Source organism: Mchenga conophoros, linkage group LG11, assembly GCF_057382185.1.
Source record: "Mchenga conophoros isolate Kocher_MC1m ecotype Shallow Benthic linkage group LG11, M_conophoros_male_GT1.1, whole genome shotgun sequence".
Taxonomy (NCBI): Eukaryota; Metazoa; Chordata; class Actinopteri; order Cichliformes; family Cichlidae; genus Mchenga; species Mchenga conophoros.
This window is the reverse complement of record NC_140536.1, coordinates 776,032-798,160: the sequence shown is the minus strand read 5'-3', so window position 1 is coordinate 798,160 and position 22,129 is coordinate 776,032. Positions and strand designations below refer to the sequence as shown.

Below are 22,129 nucleotides of genomic sequence, written 5' to 3'. Positions count from 1 at the left end.
TTATTCATCCCGAGGGAAGTTACCCTCCGACCACACATGCATGACACAAACATCACATGGGGAAGACAGGTCAGAGAGGTGTAACAATGGAAAATGCACCACATGAGGAAAGACGCCCTCTCCCCACTTTCCAGTTCCTCCTGGGGGATCCCACAGTGTCCCCAGGCCAGATGACATGTCCTGGGTCACCGCCCAGTTAGTCCTACCCAGAAAACCTCCAAAGGGACGTGCCAAGGAAACATCCCCGAACCGCATGCAGGCGCTCTACTCCGAGCTCATCGCCCTGTCTGTAAGCCTGAGCCCAGCCGCCCATTACCATAGCAACCTTATTTGTAAGGGACTTTAAAACAACCACAATGGACCAACGTGCTGCACAGCAGAGTAAAGACATCAAGACAGATTCAAATGAAAAAGACAGAAAACAACAAAAATGAAATCAACAGGAGGTGACCAGCCAGAGGAGGCGCCGGTGTCACATGTTAGGAGCTGCAGCAGCAAAGGCTCCTCCCCTCTGAGCTTGTCTGCGGGCAGCGCCGCTTCTAAGACCCAGAGACTGAAAGCAGCCTGGCTGTTCTGAACAATCAGGGACTCGTCCCCACACAGCGCCTCTCACCACGGGACGCTCTGGAATAACAAAGGCTCCAGCCCTCTCCCAAAGTTCCCCCTCCTCAGTTTACATCGTGGCTTCTGCTGTGAACATATCATCCACCCCTTTAATTATGCTTTTAAACACATTATGGTGTCACATACTGATGCATGCATCGGGGCAGTTTGCTCAGAGACGTGTGGACATTAAGGCCGATGGACGCTCCCTCCTACTGAGCACAGAAGAATGAGGAGTCCAGGGAGAGCTGGGCTGTCCATATGTTCGTTCTCCTCCTGTGCTCGGGCACCAAAACTACTCACAGACATTCATATTTCCACACTGGCCCAAACAAGAGCACCCCACCTACCTTGTTCTCCCAGCCAGGGAATCTCCATCTGTCCCTGAGAGCCAGCCTGTCCCACCTTAGTGGGCAGCAGGGATCATGTGAAGCTTAGTCCAAAGTTTGTCACGCACAGAAAGCTCGTTGCAGGGCTGAATACGAAGATGAATGTTTATGTCCGATTAGCAATGCATGCTGCAATCATGGGAGAGTGGTAATGGAATACCGGCTGGCTTAACCGTGATCCTGCTGCAGAGCCGCGACACATGCACCGACACATGAGCCACTTCCCTGGTGGCGGCCAGGAAACGCACCACGCTGACTCATTATGATACAGGATGACATCATTCTCCAAGCAGCATTGGCTGTTTGTGGCAAACTGCCTGCTGGTTTGGTGAGTTAGGTTGTAACATCAGCACGGGGCATTCAAATGTTTGTCATGTCCCCAAATTCAAGTGATTCCCCCGAGTGCTGTGTACACGCTCACAGGTGGGCATGAACAGAACCCAGCTCCAGGTCACCTCGGGACTCTAGCAAGGGGGGGGCACAGTGCTTCTGCTTATTGGACTGACTCCATGATGGTGAGATGGGGCTCTGTGGGTCCTCGCCATCTGTTACAGGATCCATGTTCATCTTTGCCAAAGAAAGTTTCATGTGACTTTACAGGGACACACAGAGCGTATGATGTGTAACGACGTGTAACGACGTGTAAGACATCCTGGGTTTCCCTCTGGCACAGGTCGGGGTGTCCAGCTCCAGGCCTCGAGGGCCCGTGTGCTGCAGGTTTACACGTGTCAGCTGATTTAATGGCCTCCTCAACATGTTCTGAAGTTCTCCAGAGATCAACTAATCGTGTGATTCAGGTGTGCTGACCCAGGGGGAGGTCTAAAACCTGCAGGACCCTGGCCCTCGAGGCCTGGAGTTGCCCACCCCTGGTCTAAGTGGTAGTAGTACCAGACATTCATGGGGGGGTTAAAAACCTGAATTCTCTTTCTGTGCTGTTTCCAAAACTTCAATTCAGTGATAAATGAATGTTTATACTAATTTTCTGCTTCTTCGTTTCAAACTATGGCAGTTGTTGTTAGACTTCTACATGACACCTACACATGTTTCAAGAATGCACAGATGTGGCCAGTGATGCATGTAGACAGACGGACGTGCAGACAGATGCCATTTTTCAAACATAAAAAACAAAAACATCTTTTGCAAAAGAGAGAGAGATTAAAGGCTTTCAAACGAGCTGCACTCAGTGGCTTTTGTAGCTCTTGGGATTTGTGCAGTTTCTCTGGGCCTTGCAGGGCGAACCTGGGTTAATCAGGGAACTAAAATAAGTGTTGGTTCCCTGAAAAGACTGTAATTCAACGCTGTTCTTTGTGTGGTTCAGGTCCATGGATCAGTGGGTGAGCCCTGGTGGTTGTGGGTGGAAGATGCCATGAATGATCACATCTACCACTCTGAGTACTTCCTGCTGCAGAAGAAACAGGTCTGCTGTATGAGTCTCAGCTCAGATGAACACAAAGCACAGAGAATGACGCGTCTGTTCTCCTCAGGTGGTGTCAGGAGAGCCTCAGCACATCGTGTTCACCATTCCCATCTTTGAGCCGTTGCCCTCACAGTACTACATCAGGGCCGTCTCTGACCGATGGCTCGGTGCTGAAGCTGTCTGCATTATCAACTTCCAGGACCTGATCTTACCAGAGCGACACCCCCCACACACTGGTACACACTCAGACACACAGTGCCCCCACAGGCCTTCATGATGTTACTCTGAGCTCTGTGAAGAAGGTGGACCTGTACTTACAGCCCTTTTAGTAGAAGCTGTATTCACTGATTTTGTTCACATATTTATTGATTGATTTTTGCATTTACACCCACGGATCTGTCTGCAGCACTTTGGTGTTGTTAGGGTCGAAGCGCTGACCTTCAGATTACTGGACTCTACTTCTTGAGCCACACTGGTTATGTCAGATACAGCCTAGAAGGCTATAAGTGTAGTTTGTCCAAATAAGGACACTGACTGGTCAGCTGACCTTCCCATTATTAGACAAACCAGTCAAGGCCATAATAAGCAGAGCTGCAGAGCCGTGTGTCCACTTCAGCCACAGCTGGAGCTTTGGACAGAAAAGCTCTGAGTGCTCTGTCTCTTACTGGAACCAGAGCGCACTGATCATCACGATAAGGTTTGAAAAAGTAAACTGCCCAACATCAGCTGCTGGGGACAAGCCTGCACACTGGGGCCAGGTCACGTTACACTCTGATCAGCATCACAGTTTGGATGCAAAAGTCTCACATTGGTTTCTGTTGTTTCTAATAATCATTGTATCATGTAGCCACCTTTAAACTCTGTTGTCTTGTGACCCTTGTCCCATGATCCTTTGCATGACTTCTTCACTCTCAGAGCTACTAGACCTCCAGCCGTTGCCAGTGACTGCTCTGGGTAACCGAGAGTACGAGAGCCTTTACAAGTTCACTCACTTCAACCCCATCCAGACCCAAATCTTCCACACACTGTACCACACCGACACCAACGTGTTGCTGGGAGCGCCGACGGGCTCTGGAAAAACCATCGCAGCAGAGATGGCCATGTTCCGGGTCTTCAACAAGTATCCGTCCTCCAAGGTAGCGTCCCCGAGTCCCTCTGTAGGCATGTAAGGAACAGAGAACCCTCCGCAGTGCCGTGTACAGCATCAGCTCTTTGCTTTTACAGTCATCGTAGCATCGTTCCATCAAAGCTGTGCAGGCCCTAACACTGCATTTCATCGAGACATGATGTAAATTCAGATGACTACATAAGTATATATGAACTGTGGGTTTGGACATTGGGGATTTTAGGAATAGATCAATTAAAGGAAAAGGATGTGCTGGAAGGTGAAAACAAGCACACCGTTGCAGAACTTTGAGCTCTCTGGTTTTGTTTTCATAATTCTTGCACTTGTTTGAGAGTCAAAACTGAATTGAAGTGAACGTCTGCTCCATTATAAGCAACTGTGTGATGGTCATAGTCTGCACAGCTGGAAGTGTTAGCCTCACTATAGTGGGCTAACTGGTAAACAGTGACGCAGCGGGCTAGTCCATTTTATTGCAACAACACGCGGTCACATGCTGGCTGTACCGTAATGATCACATCGTGTGTTTAAAACGAGATTCATTCAAGAGTTTCCTCTGATTTTAGTTTCAGGCGATGACCTCATCAAGAGGAGGAACAGGGCTCAAAGTGGGAAAAGCCATTACCAGTAATCTGGTAGCTACTCTGAGGAATGTGAACATAGTTCTGGTGTCTGTAGCTTTGTTCTACACGACTCTCGTTACGTCCATAACTTTGACTTGTATTAGCAAATTTAGAGGAAGTCGTCATGAAGAATTTTGCTCTTTAGTTCGATGGTGGTTAGTGTACCCACAGGACAACGCTAACAGAGTCAGCTGTGGCTCCTGGAGGTTCCTCAGCAACGCACCGAGCTGCACTGCTTATAAGGAATCCACTGTTACTTCAACATCAGCTCTGGGGCTTTGATGGTGTGAATGATGCCACGTCCACTTAGTCTGGTTAACTGTTTGCTTTGCAGTCCACCTGCTGTTGTCACTGACTGTGAATGAATGGATGCACAGCACACATACACAGATTTATTCTTTATAAAAGGCAATGAGTCTGTCAACGGTCTGCATGTTACTGTTATTTTTGGCCGTTTGATAAAAATGTATTTCAGCCCTGGAGAAAGAAACCCTAATGATGAGTGTAAACGCTCTCTGTGGATCGCCTTACTGTGGTCGTTTCACTCATGTAGTCAACAGGATCCACACCCTTCCTTACCCTGTGACCCCTGGATCCCAGCAGCAGTCAGCACAGGTGGTTTAAACACACGGCAAAGGCAGCTGAGATGCTCCAGCAGAGCAGTCAGTGTAGGGAAACTAGCCGAGCTTGATCGAGTTATTGTTTGCCTGTGTTCTGTGTTTAGGTCGTGTATATTGCCCCTTTGAAGGCCCTGGTGAGGGAGCGCATTGAGGACTGGAAGGTCAGGATTGAAGAGAAACTTGGAAAAAAGTAAGAACAGAGAAACTCTGCATGTAAAGAGGCCTTAAACACATGAAACTAGCTAATGATGACATGGTTTTTAAACTGATATCAATTAGGCCTTAAACATAATCGAGTTACTCCTGCAGACACACTGTAAATGCTGTTCATATGACACCAACAAACAGTTTCTTCTTGTGCTTGTGAAGCGTGGTGGAGCTGACCGGGGACGTGACTCCAGACATGAGAGCCATAGCAAAAGCTGACCTGATCGTCACCACGCCCGAAAAGTGGGATGGAGTCAGCAGGAGTTGGCAGAATCGAAGCTACGTCCAGAAAGTAGCGATTCTCATTATCGATGAGATCCACCTGCTGGGTAAGAGTCTACAGCACACCTGGGCCCGCTGGTGTGGAGCAGGTCCTACCTGTATGTTCTTCACCACGGCTCAAAAACGCTTTTGCTCCATGTAGCCCATGATGTCCTAAATATAAACATGTGAAGGCCCTGAAACAGGACTCCCTGTTAGCTGTGTTAGCGTTAGCACTGTGTCTGTTTCCAGGTGAGGACAGAGGTCCGGTCCTCGAGGTCATTGTGTCCAGGACCAACTTCATCTCGTCTCACACTTCCAAGAGTGTTCGAGTAGTTGGGCTGTCCACGGCTCTGGCCAACGCTCGAGACCTGGCTGACTGGTTGGGCATCGGACAGGTCGGCACCTGCATTACATCACACTAGGGCTGGGCGATATGGCCTAAAATCTACATCGCGGAATAATCTGAAACATGTGCGCTAACGATATATCATGATATATTCTTTTCTTCTGTATAACGCATTGTACACACTATAAGGCGCACTTAAAATCCTATCATGTTCTCAAATATCGACAGTGCGCCTTATAATCCGGTGCTCCTTATGTATGAATTCTGGTTGTGCTCACTGACCTCGAACCGATTTTATGTGCTACACGGCGCTCAAACATCTGTCAAAAATGTTTTAGTGCGACTTTGCTAAGCTATGAAGCCGCACCGCCTGATGGATTGTTGGAGCATTACTGCTGCTGTAGTCAGGAGCCTCGCGGAGGAATCTGGGTCCTAAACTCCGTCCCCCTCAGGTCCCAAAGTCAAACGAACACTGAGAGTTAAAAACTGTCTAAATTCTTTCATCTTTAATAAAATGATCAGCGTTGCTGCTTTACCAGGTGTAACTATGAAGTTTAACATCCAGGCATCCATGAAAACAGAATCTATTAAATTTAACAGAGTTAGAAGTTAGCAGGAAGTTAGCTCGCTAGTTTCCACCTAAGCATGATATAGCACGTTCTGACTGAGAGATTTCTGAAAAAATTCAAACATACAGCTCTGCTGTCACTTCCAACATAAATGAAGACAGAAAACTAAACAGCAGTGATCTCTAGCAAAACAGCTACGTTAGCCTAACATAAACACAGTGAAGCTGGAGGACGAACACTAACACTTTTACACTTATAAAAGTTAACATGAGGGTTCCTGATGGTTAGAGACAAATGCAATCGCATGGCAGGATGCTGTACACGGACCAAACTTCAGTCAGGAGAACAACTGAGATAATCCATCCACAATACCAGGTTAGTCATTAACCCTTTAAGACCTACCATAGCACCAAGTCCACCAGAGCTTATCTTTATATTCTTACATGCTGTGGAGCCATTTGTGGGAGCATTTCAAGTTGTTATACATCAATACAACCATTATAGTCCAAATTTTAATAATATGTCTGCATTAAGTGCATAGTAATTACATAAATTGCAAAAAAGTGCAATAAACTACAAAAAAATTGAAGATCGTTTTTGTTTTTTTAACATATATTTCTAGTTAGAGAAATTTAAGAGGCTTATCCCTCAAAACTGTAAGTACAAAAAAGTTGCACAAAATAGTTTCCAACCGGGGGAAATTTATTTTGAGTGTCTTCATAGTTTTATTTTTGAGATACACCAATTTTTATATACTGCAGGCAAAACGAAAATAAATATTATAATGCAAATTTGCAAAAAAACAGTCAGAATCTTTACCGGTGGCCAAATTTATATTGTTTCTAACGTATACCGTTTATACCGCCCACCCCTACATCACACACTGCCATCCTTTATATACAGGCTTACCAGCTAAAGTCAGTCAAATATTTTGTAACGTAAAACAGTGTCTGTCTTTGTGAGCGCGCGTGTGTGTGCGTGCGTGCGCGTGTTAGCGCACGTGTGTGTGCGTGTGTCTGCATGCATGTGTGTGTGTGTGTGCGCGTGTTAGAGCGTGTGTGTGTGTGTGTGCGTTAGCGCACGTGTGTGTGCGTGTGTGTGTTAGCGAGCGCGCATGTGCGCGCACGTGTGTGTGTGTGTGTGTGTGTGTGTGTGTGTGTGTGTGTGTGTGTGTGTGCGCGTGTTTGTGCGCATGTGTGTGAGCGTGCATGTGTGTGTGTGAGCGTGCCTACGTGTGTCAGTTCACGTATAGTTTTGGATGCCCGTCTGCTTGCTCTTTGTTGTTCAGGCAGAAACCATAAATATCCATTCTCTGTTTTCATGTCTGTATCATTGTATCAGTGTGACATATATGATACATAATAACAAGATTGAGCATCAGAGTGATGGAGAGGAAACATTTTACTGTAACACTGATGTCACATTCTCAGCTCTTAACATGCATACAAGGCTCGTTGTGCTCTCGTCCTGAGCCAACTGCGTCCAGGGTCGTAGGACTAAATCTGTGTTCACTAGTTAATATTTGATCATCTATCATAGATTAGAATTCAGATTCTTCTTGTTTTCACATCATAATGAAGTGTTTAGTTTTCTTATTTTTCCCACTCATGTTTTGTCTTTTAATGACTGTTTATGTCACACAGGCAGACAAAGACACACATGTGGCATTGGCTCCACCCAGGGTAATAGTTATTCATGGTAATAGTAACTCAGGGTAATAGTAACTCAGGGTAATAGTTACTCTGCTAGGGGTGGAAACTGTCCCAGTTCAAACAAAGGACAAAGTCCTCATCATGCTCAGTTTGGTGTTGAAGCTGTACCTGTGCACTGCTCGTGCCCTGCAGCTGCTGCTCAATGATGAGCTTCATCAGCAGCCTCCATGTTTGTGCGTAGTCCATCCAGTACTTTGATTTTGTGGTGTGTCATGAACATTAGAGACTAAAAGGAGCTTGCAGCAGTTTAACAAACCTTTATATCAGCCAGTCTTTGTAGTGTGTGTAGATGTGAGTTACACTTTGCACCATCAGAGTCAAACACTGGAGCTTTCCTTTGCTCTGCCTTCAGAGCTGTAGAGGAGACGTGCTGTCTTTGTGTTGTCCATAAATCTGGCTGCTTGGCTGCTGTTGGGACTGAGCTGCTAATCCATTATCCAGGCTTTTAAGACATCTGCACACATGCTGCAGCCCTCAATATAATAACACTGCAAAAAATGCCACACACACTTTCAACATGCTATCACACAGTAAGTTCACTTTGGCCATAGCGCCTTATCACACAGTAAACACAGAGAGCAGCTCTGTGCCTGCATGACAGTGACAGAGTGTTCACATTGCAGACAGACGGGCCTCCTGTTGCCAGCTGCGCACATTAAATCTCTCTTCTTCTCGTCTTTGGTCTAACAGGTGGGTTTGTTTAACTTCCGTCCGTCTGTGCGCCCGGTCCCACTTGAAGTTCACATCCACGGTTTTCCAGGACAGCACTACTGCCCCCGCATGGCCAGCATGAACAAGCCCACCTTCCAAGGTGCAGCTTTGTACACACTGTTTTTGCACGTTAGCACATGTGCACGTGAGATGTTGCTGGCTTTTCATGCAGCATTGTTTGGTAATACTCCTTGACCATGTGCAATATTGAAACTAACTACTGTTTTGGACTCTCCACAGCGATACGCGCTCACTCTCCAGCCAAGCCTGTGCTCATTTTTGTGTCATCACGAAGGCAAACTCGCCTGACCGCCCTGGACCTCATCGCCTACCTGGCTACAGAGGACAACCCCAAACAGTGGCTGCACCAGGATGAGAGAGAGGTTTGCTGACACACAGCAGCTCTTTCATGCACGCTGTGCTCATATGTCATAATAATATTCAAACGTTTTAAAGTCCCTCAAGGTCACCTTACATTAGTACAACAAAATAAAAACAAGAATAAGTAGTGTATATATATTACACACACACAGACACACAAACACACACACAGACACACACACACACACTTCTGTTTATCCGGGGCTGGGTCGTGGGGGCAGCAGCCCAATCAGAGAAGCCCAGGCCTCCCTCTCCCGCCTCCTGCAGCTGGCCTGGGAACACCCAGGCGTTCCCAGGCCAGGCGCTGGGTGATTGTGGAAAACCACCCAGTTCTACTGCTGACTGCTGCTGAGCTTTATTTCTAAATGTTATGTGTCCTTCTGTCCTTCCATCACAACATCACTGTCACTTCTAGAGACACTGGTCCCACAGCCGTGTTTCACTGCGGGGGCGGCGTTCACCCTCCCTTCTGATGCCAAATATATGATTAATTCATAGATTTGGATTCTTTATTAATGATGTTCACAGTGAATGTATTTAAGTTAGGCCTCCCTTCATGGACACTGAGAACATGTAATGAGCTGAGCACTGTGCCAGTCCTCACCTTTCTGTTACCTGTTTATTTATCTGGATTAACATTACTAATCTAACCTAAATTATAGATGTCGAAGTCATAGATCTGCTTTCCTGGGCCCTGCAGACTCAGTAAATATGCAGTGTCTTATACCATAGGCAGATTTCTGTGTGTATAGCCCTCCTGCCTCAGTGTGTGTGTGTTCCACTGATATATGCCGCTGCCTGCTGCTTCCCTGCACCGGCCTGTGTAACAGCTCAGCTTCCTGCTGTTTGACTGACAGGCTTCTAGTGATGGCTGCTTAACGCTCGCCGGGGGTCACCGCCACGACAAATCCCATCTCTGGCCTGACAGCTCTTTATTCCCTCTGCTGCTGCTCTCAGGGCCTGATGTTTCTCTTCCATTTGATTTCTACAGCCTGAGCGTTATTATCTCATACCCACTGTTTCACTTCAGTTAGTGTATTTGAAATTTAAAATGTAATTTGAATCACTGTTTTTATTCAACGTCATCTTTCTTTCTCCCAAAGCTGGGTTGGAATTGGTTCTTATGTGCATCGTTTCATTTTACTGCTACACAGACACTTCTCAGAATAATGACATATTATCTCATATCTCTCTCTCTCTCTCTCTCTCTCTCTCTCTCTCTCTCTCTATATATATATATATATATATATATATATATATATATATATATATATATATATTTCGATACAAAAAAATGTTCATGCCTTTTTAATTTGTCATTTATTAAAATTATAAATATATATTTTAACTCAAAAGTACAGTTTTTAAATTTAACCCTGACCCTTGTGCGTGTTTTTTATTTTGACAGCGAATGCGCACCTGCGGACCACTTATGTGCAGCCCTGGTTATTTAGCTCGTCATATTGCAGCCACAGAAATTCTTTTGTCCATGAAACCATAAAGCTGCACTTTCTTTTTGCCTTATAGTCTGATTTGTCATAACTTATCCTGCTGCTTTTACACGCGCACTCACATAAGCTCAGCGATTCTCTGCACGATCAACCTCTCACATGTTTAAGCTGTGGGAGATTTCACTTGTCATGTTTGCATAGTAAGCTAACGATTAATAAGACGATGTCAGAGGAATTGGTGCACAAATTATCATCACTCACAGATCAGTGCTGTCGCTCTCTATACACAGTTCACACGATTGCAAAGTGAAAGCAAAAAAACAAGCGCAAATTCAAACGCGACTTCAATATGTCACATATTGACAGTGGCTCACCGATGCCAATGACATAATTACCCAGCTACATTTCTGAAAGAATGCAAAAGCATTGACATATATTTTTCCTACAATAGCCCGACGGGCAGGGAAGAGATAGATTTTGGTAGCCCGACTGAAAAAATCGCTAGCTCCGGGACGTCGGGCTAGCGATATTGCAAGCCCTGTATCTGATTGAGGAATCACTCATCTTTGGAAAAGAGAGTTTATTACAGAGAAATGTCTCTTTCCAAAATAAAAGCTATACTATCCGCTTCTTCTGGGCTATATTCTCAGCAGCATATTAAACAGCTGTCTAAATGACTCGGCTAAAGTTCGTAGCATGCATGCTTGCTTTTTTTTGTCTGCTTCCACTTGTCTTTGCACTAGGATGATGTCGGCGTAAATGTGCAGTCATATTCGTTGTGTTCCCACTAGTGCTTTCAGGTTAATCTCGTTGAAATGACCTTAACGCCACAACACGGCAAATCTCCGTTAACAAGCTACCGCCGATCGCTCCGTGCATGGGGCTAGACGGCCAACACGTTAACGAGCTAACTGCGCTAACACACTAGTTCCCACCCATGTAATTGAGCATTGCGTGGCACATCCAACATACTGTTTTACTTTAGTCCATGACTCGCTTACCTTCAGGGTCATACGTCACATGAAAACCAAAATAATTCCAAACGCCAGATCTGAATGAGGGTGGGGGAGGTCCATGTTGCAAGGAGAGCTTAACTTCTGTCTCGCTAGCTTGCCCTGCGCTCTTCCTCCTGACTATGCTGTCTGTGTTGAGCGCTCAGTGGATCTGCGCTCGACTGCTCCGCCTAGGCTGCACTGTCGACCCTAGGCGGAGTAGTCGAACGCAGATTCACTGAGCGCTCAACACAGACAGCATAGTCAGAAGGAAAGTTGATAAAATAAATTACAAATGTTGTATTGTTCGATACATATGCGTACCGAACCGAAAGCACTGTATCGAACGGTTCAATATCGATACGAATATCGTTGCACCCCTAGTATATACATATATATACATATGTATATATATATATATATATATATATATATATATATATATATATATATATATATATAAGGGACCGGTCCCCTCCAACTACCGACCAATAACCTGCCTCAGTACTACATGGAAGCTCCTGTCAGGCATCATATCGGCTAAGATGAACAGGCACATGGGTCAATACATGAGTGGGACACAGAAAGGAATTGGCAAGAATACCAGAGGCGCAAAACACCAGCTACTGGTAGACAGAACAATCAGCCGAGACTGCAAGACCAGACTGACCAACCTGTGCACTGCCTGGATTGATTACAAGAAGGCCTATGACTCAATGCCCCACAGCTGGATACTGGAATGCCTAGAATTGTACAAGATCAATGGGACCCTAAGAGCCTTCATCAGGAACTCAATGGGGATGTGGCGTACAACACTAGAGGCCAACTCCAAGCCCATAGCACAAGTCACCATCAAGTGCGGGATCTACCAAGGAGATGCTCTGTCCCCACTGCTGTTCTGCATAGGCCTGAACCCCCTCAGTGAGATCATTAACAAGACTGGCTACGGATACCGACTACGGAACGGAGCAGTTGTCAGCCACCTCCTGTACATGGATGACATCAAGCTGTATGCCAAGAGTGAACGAGACATCGATTCACTGATCCACACTACCAGGCTATACAGCAATGACATTGGAATGTCGTTCGGACTGGAGAAGTGTAGTCGGATGGTAACAAAGAGAGGGAAGGTAGTCAGAACTGAGGGGATTGAACTACCAGAAGGCAACATTGCAGACATAGAGGACAGTTACAAGTACCTGGGGATCCCGCAGGCAAATGGGAACCATGAAGAGGCCGCTAGAAAAGCTGCAACCACCAAGTACCTGCAGAGGGTCAGGCAAGTCCTGAGGAGTCAGCTGAATGGTAAGAACAAGATCCGGGCCATCAACACGTACGCCCTGCCCGTGATCAGGTACCCTGCTGGGGTAATAGGCTGGCCAAAGGAGGAGATAGAAGCCACTGACATAAAGACAAGAAAGCTCCTTACCATGCATGGAGGGTTTCACCCCAAGTCCAGCACCCTGAGGCTGTACGCTAAGCGGAAGGAAGGGGGCCGGGGACTGGTGAGTGTCAGCACCACAGTCCAGGATGAGACAACGAACATCCAAGAATACATTGGGAAGATGGCCCCAACTGACCGAGTGCTCAGTGAATACCTCAGGCAGCAGAAACCCAAGAAAGAGGAGGGAGACGAGGAACCATCATGGAAGGACAGGCCCCTGCACGGTATGTACCACCGGCAGATAGAGGAGGTGGCTGATATCCAGAAATCCTACCAGTGGCTGGACAAAGCTGGACTGAAAGACAGCACAGAGGCACTAATCATGGCAGCACAAGAACAAGCTCTGAGCACAAGATCCATAGAGGCTGGGGTCTATCACACCAGGCAAGACCCCAGGTGCAGGCTGTGTAAAGATGCCCCAGAGACAATCCAGCACATAACAGCAGGGTGCAAGATGCTAGCAGGCAAGGCATACATGGAACGCCATAACCAAGTGGCCGGCATAGTGTACAGGAACATCTGTGCCGAGTATAACCTGGAAGTCCCGAGGTCAAAATGGGAGATGCCCCCAAGGGTGGTGGAGAATGACCGAGCTAAGATCCTGTGGGACTTCCAGATACAGACGGACAAAATGGTGGTGGCTAACCAACCGGACATAGTGGTGGTAGACAAACAGAAGAAGACGGCCGTAGTGATCGATGTAGCGGTTCCGAATGACAGCAATATCAGGAAGAAGGAACACGAGAAGCTGGAGAAATACCAAGGGCTCAGAGAAGAGCTCGAGAGGATGTGGAGGGTGAAGGTAACGGTGGTCCCCGTGGTAATCGGAGCACTAGGTGCGGTGACTCCCAAGCTAGGCGAGTGGCTCCAGCAGATCCCGGGAATAACATCGGAGATCTCTGTCCAGAAGAGCGCAGTCCTGGGAACAGCTAAGATACTGCGCAGGACCCTCAAGCTCCCAGGCCTCTGGTAGAGGACCCGAGCTTGAAGGATAAACCGCCCGCAGGGGCGTGCTGGGTGTTTTTTTATATATATATATATATATGTATATATACAGTGGGGCAAAAAAGTATTTAGTCAGCCACCGATTGTGCAAGTTCCCCCACCTAAAATGATGACAGAGGTCAGTAATTTGCACCAGAGGTACACTTCAACTGTGTGAGACAGAATGTGAAAAAAAAAATCCATGAATCCACATGGTAGGATCTGTAAAGAATTTATTGGTAAATCAGGGTGGAAAATAAGTATTTGGTCACCTCAAACAAGGAAAATCTCTGGCTCTCACAGACCTGTAACGTCTTCTGTAAGAAGCTTTTCTGTCCCCCACTCGTTACCTGTATGAATGGCACCTGTTTGAACTCATCATCTGTATAAAAGACACCTGTCCACAGCCTCAAACAGTCAGACTCCAAACTCCGCCATGGCCAAGACCAAAGAGCTTTCGAAGGACACCAGGAAAAGTATTGTAGACCTGCACCAGACTGGGAAGAGTGAATCTACAATAGGCAAGCAGCTTGGTGTGAAAAAATCAACTGTGGGAGCAATCATCAGAAAATGGAAGACATACAAGACCACTGATAATCTCCCTCGATCTGGGGCTCCACGCAAGATCTCATCCCGTGGGGTCAAAATGATCATGAGAACGGTGAGCAAAGATCCCAGAACCACACGAGGGGACCTGGTGAATGACCTGCAGAGAGCTGGGACCAAAGTAACAAAGGTCACCATCAGTAACACACTACAACGGCAGGGAATCAAATCCCGCAGTGCCAGACGTGTTCCGCTGCTGAAGCCAGTGCATGTCCAGGCCCGTCTGAAGTTTGCCAGAGAGCACATGGATGATACAGCAGAGGATTGGGAGAATGTCATGTGGTCAGATGAAACCAAAGTAGAACTTTTTGGTATAAACTCAACTCGTCGTGTTTGGAGGAAGAAGAATACTGAGTTGCATCCCAAGAACACCATACCTACTGTGAAGCATGGGGGTGGAAACATCATGCTATGGGGCTGTTTTTCTGCCAAGGGGACAGGACGACTGATCTGTGTTAAGGACAGAATGAATGGGGCCATGTATCGTGAGATTTTGAGCCAAAACCTCCTTCCATCAGTGAGAACTTTGAAGATGAAACGAGGCTGGGTCTTCCAACATGACAATGATCCAAAACACACCGCCCGGGCAACAAAGGAGTGGCTCCGTAAGAAGCATTTGAAAGTCCTGGAGTGGCCTAGCCAGTCTCCAGACCTCAACCCCATAGAAAATCTGTGGCGGGAGTTGAAAGTCCGTGTTGCTCGGCGACAGCCCCAAAACATCACTGCTCTCGAGAAGATCTGCATGGAGGAATGGGCCAAAATACCAGCTACTGTGTGTGCAAACCTGGTAAAGACCTATAGTAAACGTTTGACCTCTGTTATTGCCAACAAAGGTTATGTTACAAAGTATTGAGTTGTATTTTTGTTATTGACCAAATACTTATTTTCCACCCTGATTTACCAATAAATTCTTTACAAATCCTACCATGTGGATTCATGGATTTTTTTTTACATTCTGTCTCTCACAGTTGAAGTGTACCTCTGGTGCAAATTACTGACCTCTGTCATCATTTTAGGTGGGGGAACTTGCACAATCGGTGGCTGACTAAATACTTTTTTGCCCCACTGTACATATGTGTGTGTGTGTGTGTATGTGTGTGTGTATATATATATATATGTGTATATGTATATATATATATATGTAGATATGTAGATATATATATGTGTATATATACACACATTCACACTCTGATGGATGCATCGGAGAGCACCATGCGGTTAGTATTTTGTCAAAAGATATTTGGCATGCAGACTAGAGGAGTCTAGGATCAAATCACCAACCTAGTTTTTTCCATATCAGTCAATATGAGATTTGTGAGTCAGGATTGGGTTGATGTCCAGTTTAAATATGTTATATATGTACATGAGGATGGCAAAAGTCCACACGACGCGCCCAGTGTAACAGCACAATTTTGAATAAATGAACACGACAGACCACATTAGAAGCAAAGTTTATCGTAACGAAGCCCTGGGACTAGAGAGCTCGTTACTCCTCGGTGAGATTTGTTTTTCGTACTAATCACTGTCTGTGCTCTGGTTTGTTTGCAGATAGAGGACATCATTGGCACAGTTCGAGATTCCAACCTGAAGCTGACACTGGCCTTTGGGATCGGCATGCATCATGCAGGCCTCCATGAGAGAGACAGAAAGACTGTAGAGGAGCTGTTTGTCAACTGTAAGATTCAGGTATTCCCTCACCCCGCTGCTGGGCTGCTAATCTGGCACAGCTGATGCACATGTAGGCTGATGGGTTAGTGTCTCCATGAATATACAGGCTACGGTCCTAGCAGCACTGACAGCAGCCTGTTCATTCATTTGCATAACTGACACTGGAATGACCAATCGAATCTCTTAATGCAACCGGCCCCTCCCCTGCCCTTCCTGTGCGTTCATGCAGCTAATAGAACTGCAGTTTAGTGAGGAAGAAGTGGCTGATAAGGACGGACAAACAAAAGCAAAAAGTGCTTTACAGTGTTGTTCACATGGCTCTTTGGCGTTCTCATGTACGCACATGTTTCCAGCTGCACTCTCCTGCTCACACACCACACAGCTCTCTCCTAAGGCAGCTACTGAAATGAGGACGACACGGTTGGTGTGATGGATGACAGCTGTGGCTCCCCTGGCACCGCCCCCTGAACTCACTGCTCCACCCTTCCCCTGCAGCTGAGCCACAAACCACACCCTGCCACAGAGGGGTCAGCATCTGCATCTGCTGACCCCACTGTGCATGTGAAGGCAGACAAACTCGAACCTACTGCACCAATGTAGTGTACATAGAAATGCAGCATGTGTGGCAAAATTCAATTCAATTTTATTTATATAGCGCCAAATCACAACAACAGTCGCCTCAAGGCGCTTCATAGATACAGAGAAAAACCCAACAATCATATGACCCCCTATGAGCAGCTCTTTGGCGACAGTGGGAAGGAAAAACTCCCTTTTAACAGGAAGAAACCTCCAGCAGCACCAGGCTCAGGGAGGGGCGGGGCCATCTGCTGTGATTGGTTGGGGTGAGAGAAGGAAGACAGGATAAAGACATGCTGTGGAAGAGAGACAGAGGTTAATAACAGATATGATTCAATGCAGAGAGGTCTATTAACACATAGTGAGTGAAGAAGAAACACCCAGTGCATCATGGGAATCCCCCGGCAGCCTATGTCTATTGCAGCATAACTAAGGGAGGATTCAGGGTCACCTGGTCCAGCCCTAACTATATGCTTTAGCAAAAAGGAAAGTTTGAAGCCTAATCTTGAAAGTAGAGATAGTGACATGTTTCACAGCGTTACAGTCTGTGTTCGGTATGACCTCCTTATTCTTCATCACAGCCTGAACTATCTTAGGAAAGCCTTCCTGTCATTTCCTTTAGTGGTCTTCAGGAATAGTTTTCCAGGCTCTTTCAAGCACATTCCAAAGCTTTTCCTTTGCCTGGAATTTCTGTAATTGGGCAAAACCCCAGCTGTCTCTCTCCGTCTGCCTGTCCTCACTTCCTGTTGTTCTGTCTGCTCCACACACAGGTCTGTTAGTGCTACAGAGGATGAATGCTGCTACATTAATCCTGTGCACAGTTAGACTCTGTCACTCCTCAGCTGCTGTGTCTATATCTCACGTCCTGTTTGGTTGTAACTCATTTCTAAAATGTCACCAGGTTCTGATTGCTACCAGCACTCTGGCCTGGGGAGTGAACTTCCCCGCTCACCTGGTTGTCGTCAAGGGAACCGAGTACTACGATGGCAAATCCAGGCGCTATGTGGACTACCCCATCACAGGTACAGCTCAGTGACAGCCTGGGTGTGGTCTCTGTGGAACAGGAAGTGTGCTTCCTCCAGTCTGTGTGACGTTAAACTCCGCATTAAGAAGCTCTCTCATATAGCTGTCACTGACGCTCAGAACAAACTGCATTAACAGATCGTAAACGTTCTGCTCTAAAGGTTGTGTGTAACAGTGTGTGTGTGTGTGTGTGTGTAGACGTGCTGCAGATGATGGGGCGAGCAGGCCGTCCTCAGTTTGATGACCAGGGCAAAGCAGTGATCCTTGTCCACGACATAAAGAAGGATTTCTACAAGAAGTTTCTGTACGAGCCGTTTCCTGTAGAGTCCAGGTAACAGCACAATCTTCATCATCAGGATTCCTGCCATAGTCATCTGTTAGTTTCAAAGACTGGGCCCATCTGTGGATGTCTAATGTATTTAAATCTTTATGACCCGTAACTGTTCACACCAAGGTTAAAGTACTGTGATACATATCAGGCCTTATGTGAAAGCATGCTGTCAGTACAAACAGGATGCTGCTGTTTCCCCTTCGGATCAGTCTGTCCTGCAGCACTGACAGCGTCTAAGTGGGACGAGATACTTTCAGTCTTTACATGATGCTTTCTGTTCACACAACACACCTGCAGTCGTAGTTCCTCAGTGTTTTATACTGTGTGTGTGTTTTACACTGAGTTTGTGTGTGTGCGTGTGTGTGTGTGTGTTTTATACTGTGTGTGTGTGTTTTATACTGTGTGTGTTTTATACTGTGTGTGTGTGTTTTATACTGTGTGTGTGTGTGTGTGTGTGTTTTATACTGTATGTGTGTTTTACACTGTGTGTGTGTGTTTTATACTGTGTGTGTGTTTTACACTGAGTTTGTGTGTGTGCGTGTGTGTGTGTGTGTTTTATACTGTGTGTGTGTTTTACACTGTGTGTGTGTTTTATACTGTGTGTGTGTTTTACACTGTGTGTGTGTTTTATACTGTGTGTGTGTTTTACACTGTGTGTGTGTTTTATACTGTGTGTGTGTTTTATACTGTGTGTGTGTTTTATACTGTGTGTGTGTTTTACACTGTGTGTGTGTGTTTTATACTGTGTGTGTGTTTTACACTGAGTTTGTGTGTGTGCGTGTGTGTGTGTGTGTTTTATACTGTGTGTGTGTTTTACACTGTGTGTGTGTTTTACACTGTGTGTGTGTGTTTTATACTGTGTGTGTGTTTTATACTGTGTGTGTGTGTTTTATACTGTGTGTGTGTTTTATACTGTGTGTGTGTTTTACACTGTGTGTGTGTGTTTGTGTGTTTTACAGTGATTTCTTCTCCTTTGTCAGACCCACAGGTGCTCTGAGGGCCTCGCAGCTCTCTTCAAGTCTTAGATTGATGTTTATCATAAACGTAAACATTAGAGATAACAGCAGCGGCGAGGTGCCAGGGCGTTAAATCACTCTCCGAGGACGCTAATAGCACCTACACGATAAAAGAGATCGCACATTTTGTCTCGCTGGTTTTTGTTGAGTATTTATATGATGGTGTGTTGGGTTCAGTGTAATTAATGTGAGTAATATTTCAAGAAAACAGCTCATTTTTTCAGTGTCCCTGAAATGTTTTATATCAAAGTGGACGTGCTGCAGACTGGAGCCACTACAGTTGTTGCAGTGAACAGAGGGAGCACGTTTTTTAAATGCAGTTTTTGGACAGCGGTCATACTTTGTGACATGTGTGCGTTCTGGTCAGAGTGGGAAATCTGACAGGAAGCTAGAAAGACTCTGGGAATCTTTCAGAGGAAACAGAAAAAAAGATGCTTTCACTGTCCAAATGCAGAGGTTTGTTTTACACAGACATGTTGAATGAAGTCGTTACTATCAGCTCATGTTCACTGTAATCACGCATGAATGCAACATCAGCAGTGTCGTTAATAAAGATAAACTGGTGACCTTATACACTGTCATTATAGTCTCCTCCCTGTTAGCAATAGCATTCACGTGTTAGCACAGGTAGTATGTAAACAAAGCAGACAGTTTATCTCTAACATCAGCAACAGGCTTGGTATCAGATATGATTCATGTTCTTTGTAGTGTGACTGCAGTCTTTGGACTGCACTGTCACTGTAGAGCCACCGTGATGACACTGGTGGGGCATCCATGGATCAGAGCCCAGGGTTTGTTTCCTGTTCAGTGTCGGGCTGCAGTAGTTTGTGTGCAAATCTCTGCTGCAACATGTGGTCACCGCTGTCCTGGAAACCACTGCAAGTGATGCAAAATTGTATTTACATGCTTTTAGGTGCTGGTTTTACAGCACCATCGTTACCCTCTGCCAGCATGCTGCTGTTTAGAAAGGCCTACAGTGATAAGTCAACCAGCTGATGTGTCGTGTCGTATCCTCAGCCTCCTCGGCGTGCTCTCTGATCATCTGAATGCTGAGATTGCTGCAGGAACCATCTCATCCAAGCAGGACGCCATGGACTACATCACCTGGACCTACTTCTTCAGACGGCTGATGATGAATCCCAGGTTAGCCCAGCACACACACACACCTGTGCATAGTGTAGACACAGCCTGGTTATTGCTGTGATGTGTTGTTCAGCCAAACATCTGCTATGTAGACAGAGCCCACTCCAGAACATTCCAGCCTGTTGGTAATTGCACGCCTGTCATCCCACATTTACCACTGACGGAGGCCCAGCAGTGGCACTGTAACCCTGCAGGCCTGTGAGTCCAGATGATATCTGGATTCAAACTGGGATTTTGGGTCAGTGTTCACATTTCAGAGAGGCTTTGGAGCGTCGCTGCATTCATTTGTTGTCATCTGCTGCAAACTGTGGGCTGCGTCTGTGTGCGTCCCTCACTGCAGCCCTGCTGACTTCACTGTTTCTCACTGAAAGATGAAGGAGTGGTTTGATCATCAATGTTATAAACAGCATTACAGTTACAAAGCAGCCTGCTGGGTTTCTAAATAGTGTTCATAGTAAACTATTATAGTTTTGTTTGCCTGACAGCTCCGTGTTGGCTGTATACAGACACTGGACATCGCGCTTTTCTACTCATCTGAGCACTCAAAGCACATTCACACAAGCACTTTTTCCTAAGTGCTCCCTAACTACATTCACGGCTGCCTCGCTGTGCCATCAGCAGCTTCGTGGCGCTGAGCCTGATGGCGTGGCTTTCAAACAGGCCCCGCCTCTGAAATGTGTTTGGTCATAAACACGCTCGGTGCTCATGTGTCTGTGCTGCTAACATGTGGAGCTGTGACAGTAACACACGCCCACACACACACACACACACAGTGTGTGACAGTAACACGCCCATAAATGAGGCCATCCAATGTCTCCACGGCTGCTTCTACTCCTTCAGCTGTGATGTCACCTCCGTGTTAGTGCGCTATGAAAGGTTTGGTATGATAATCATAATGACATCATTTGTTACATGGTTTACATGCACGACTTCCTCCACCTCAGACAGCGTTTGCATCACACAGTTCTGATGATCCGTGTTTATCTCGTTCTTAGTGCAAACAGAGAGTTTGTGAGGGAAGTGCTGCTGCCTCAGTGTTGCTGCTTTACACCAGACAAATAATAATAGTAGTAGGAGGGTATGTGAATATTATCACAGTACAGCCTGATTTAAAACTGGATCCCTGTGAAACCGTAAGTGTTTAGTAAAGTCAGAGGTGAGCAGAGCTGCCTTTCCACACGAGGAGTCACCCCATCACCCGTCAGAGAGGATGCAGGTGTAAGGCGCTCCACCTCAAAAGTCCGTCCACCTTTTATCTACAGTTCATCACCTGTCTGAAACAAACCGCTTTGGCTGCCCTCCTCTGCCCGTCCTCACATCCAGGACTCGGTGACTATCGTGGCATTCGCTCTCACTGACATGACGACACCACAGGAACAAAACTGTTTCCCAAAGTAAGAGACTGAACTTGAGCCCAGAGCAGGACTGTAGACTGTAGGATTCATTATTAAACTGTAGGACTGTTTTCTGCTTGTAGGCCTTTGATAATAACTGAGAAGAGTCAGTGACTCAGTTTGAGACGTGCACACATATCTGACATTGAAATCTTGTATTTTTTGTCAGTTTTCGAGGATTTTAAAACAAAAGCATCAATACGAGTTTATAAAAACTATCTTACAGTTACAATTCATCATTTCGTCTTATCAGCTTCAGAAACCATGAAACGTGGTTTGTAACTGACTATAGAGAACCAGATGGCACTAATTAGCACAACTGCCCGTCAGTAATGACCCTGTTTTCCAGTCTTACCACGATGTTGTTGATACATTCACACAGATTTTGTTGCCTCGGATCTTAAAATGTTTCCTTCAGCATGGAAAAAGCCACATGTGCTGTAGTTTCCCAGCAGTACAGGCACAAATATTGGCTTTGTGAGCTAATGGAAGTTGTCTTTGATTGTGCTTCTGCTGACGCTCAGGTGCTAACTGTT

The 22,129-nt window shown here is 46.0% G+C and overlaps 1 protein-coding gene across 6 annotated transcripts in view; it reads left to right on the top strand.

Moving 5' to 3' along the window:
- ascc3 (activating signal cointegrator 1 complex subunit 3) overlaps nt 1–22,129 on the top strand; it is a 144,329-nt gene that overhangs the window by 102,234 nt on the left and 19,966 nt on the right. For all 6 annotated transcript variants that reach the window (XM_085290481.1, XM_085290484.1, XM_085290482.1 and 3 more), the window contains 12 exons: nt 2,311–2,409; nt 2,477–2,645; nt 3,325–3,545; nt 4,880–4,965; nt 5,145–5,311; nt 5,496–5,641; nt 8,564–8,684; nt 8,825–8,967; nt 15,991–16,128; nt 17,588–17,708; nt 17,908–18,040; nt 20,074–20,199. In XM_085290481.1, coding sequence (XP_085146607.1) covers nt 2,311–2,409; nt 2,477–2,645; nt 3,325–3,545; nt 4,880–4,965; nt 5,145–5,311; nt 5,496–5,641; nt 8,564–8,684; nt 8,825–8,967; nt 15,991–16,128; nt 17,588–17,708; nt 17,908–18,040; nt 20,074–20,199 — 1,670 coding nt within the window. The remainder of the gene's footprint in view (nt 1–2,310; nt 2,410–2,476; nt 2,646–3,324; nt 3,546–4,879; nt 4,966–5,144; nt 5,312–5,495; nt 5,642–8,563; nt 8,685–8,824; nt 8,968–15,990; nt 16,129–17,587; nt 17,709–17,907; nt 18,041–20,073; nt 20,200–22,129) is intronic.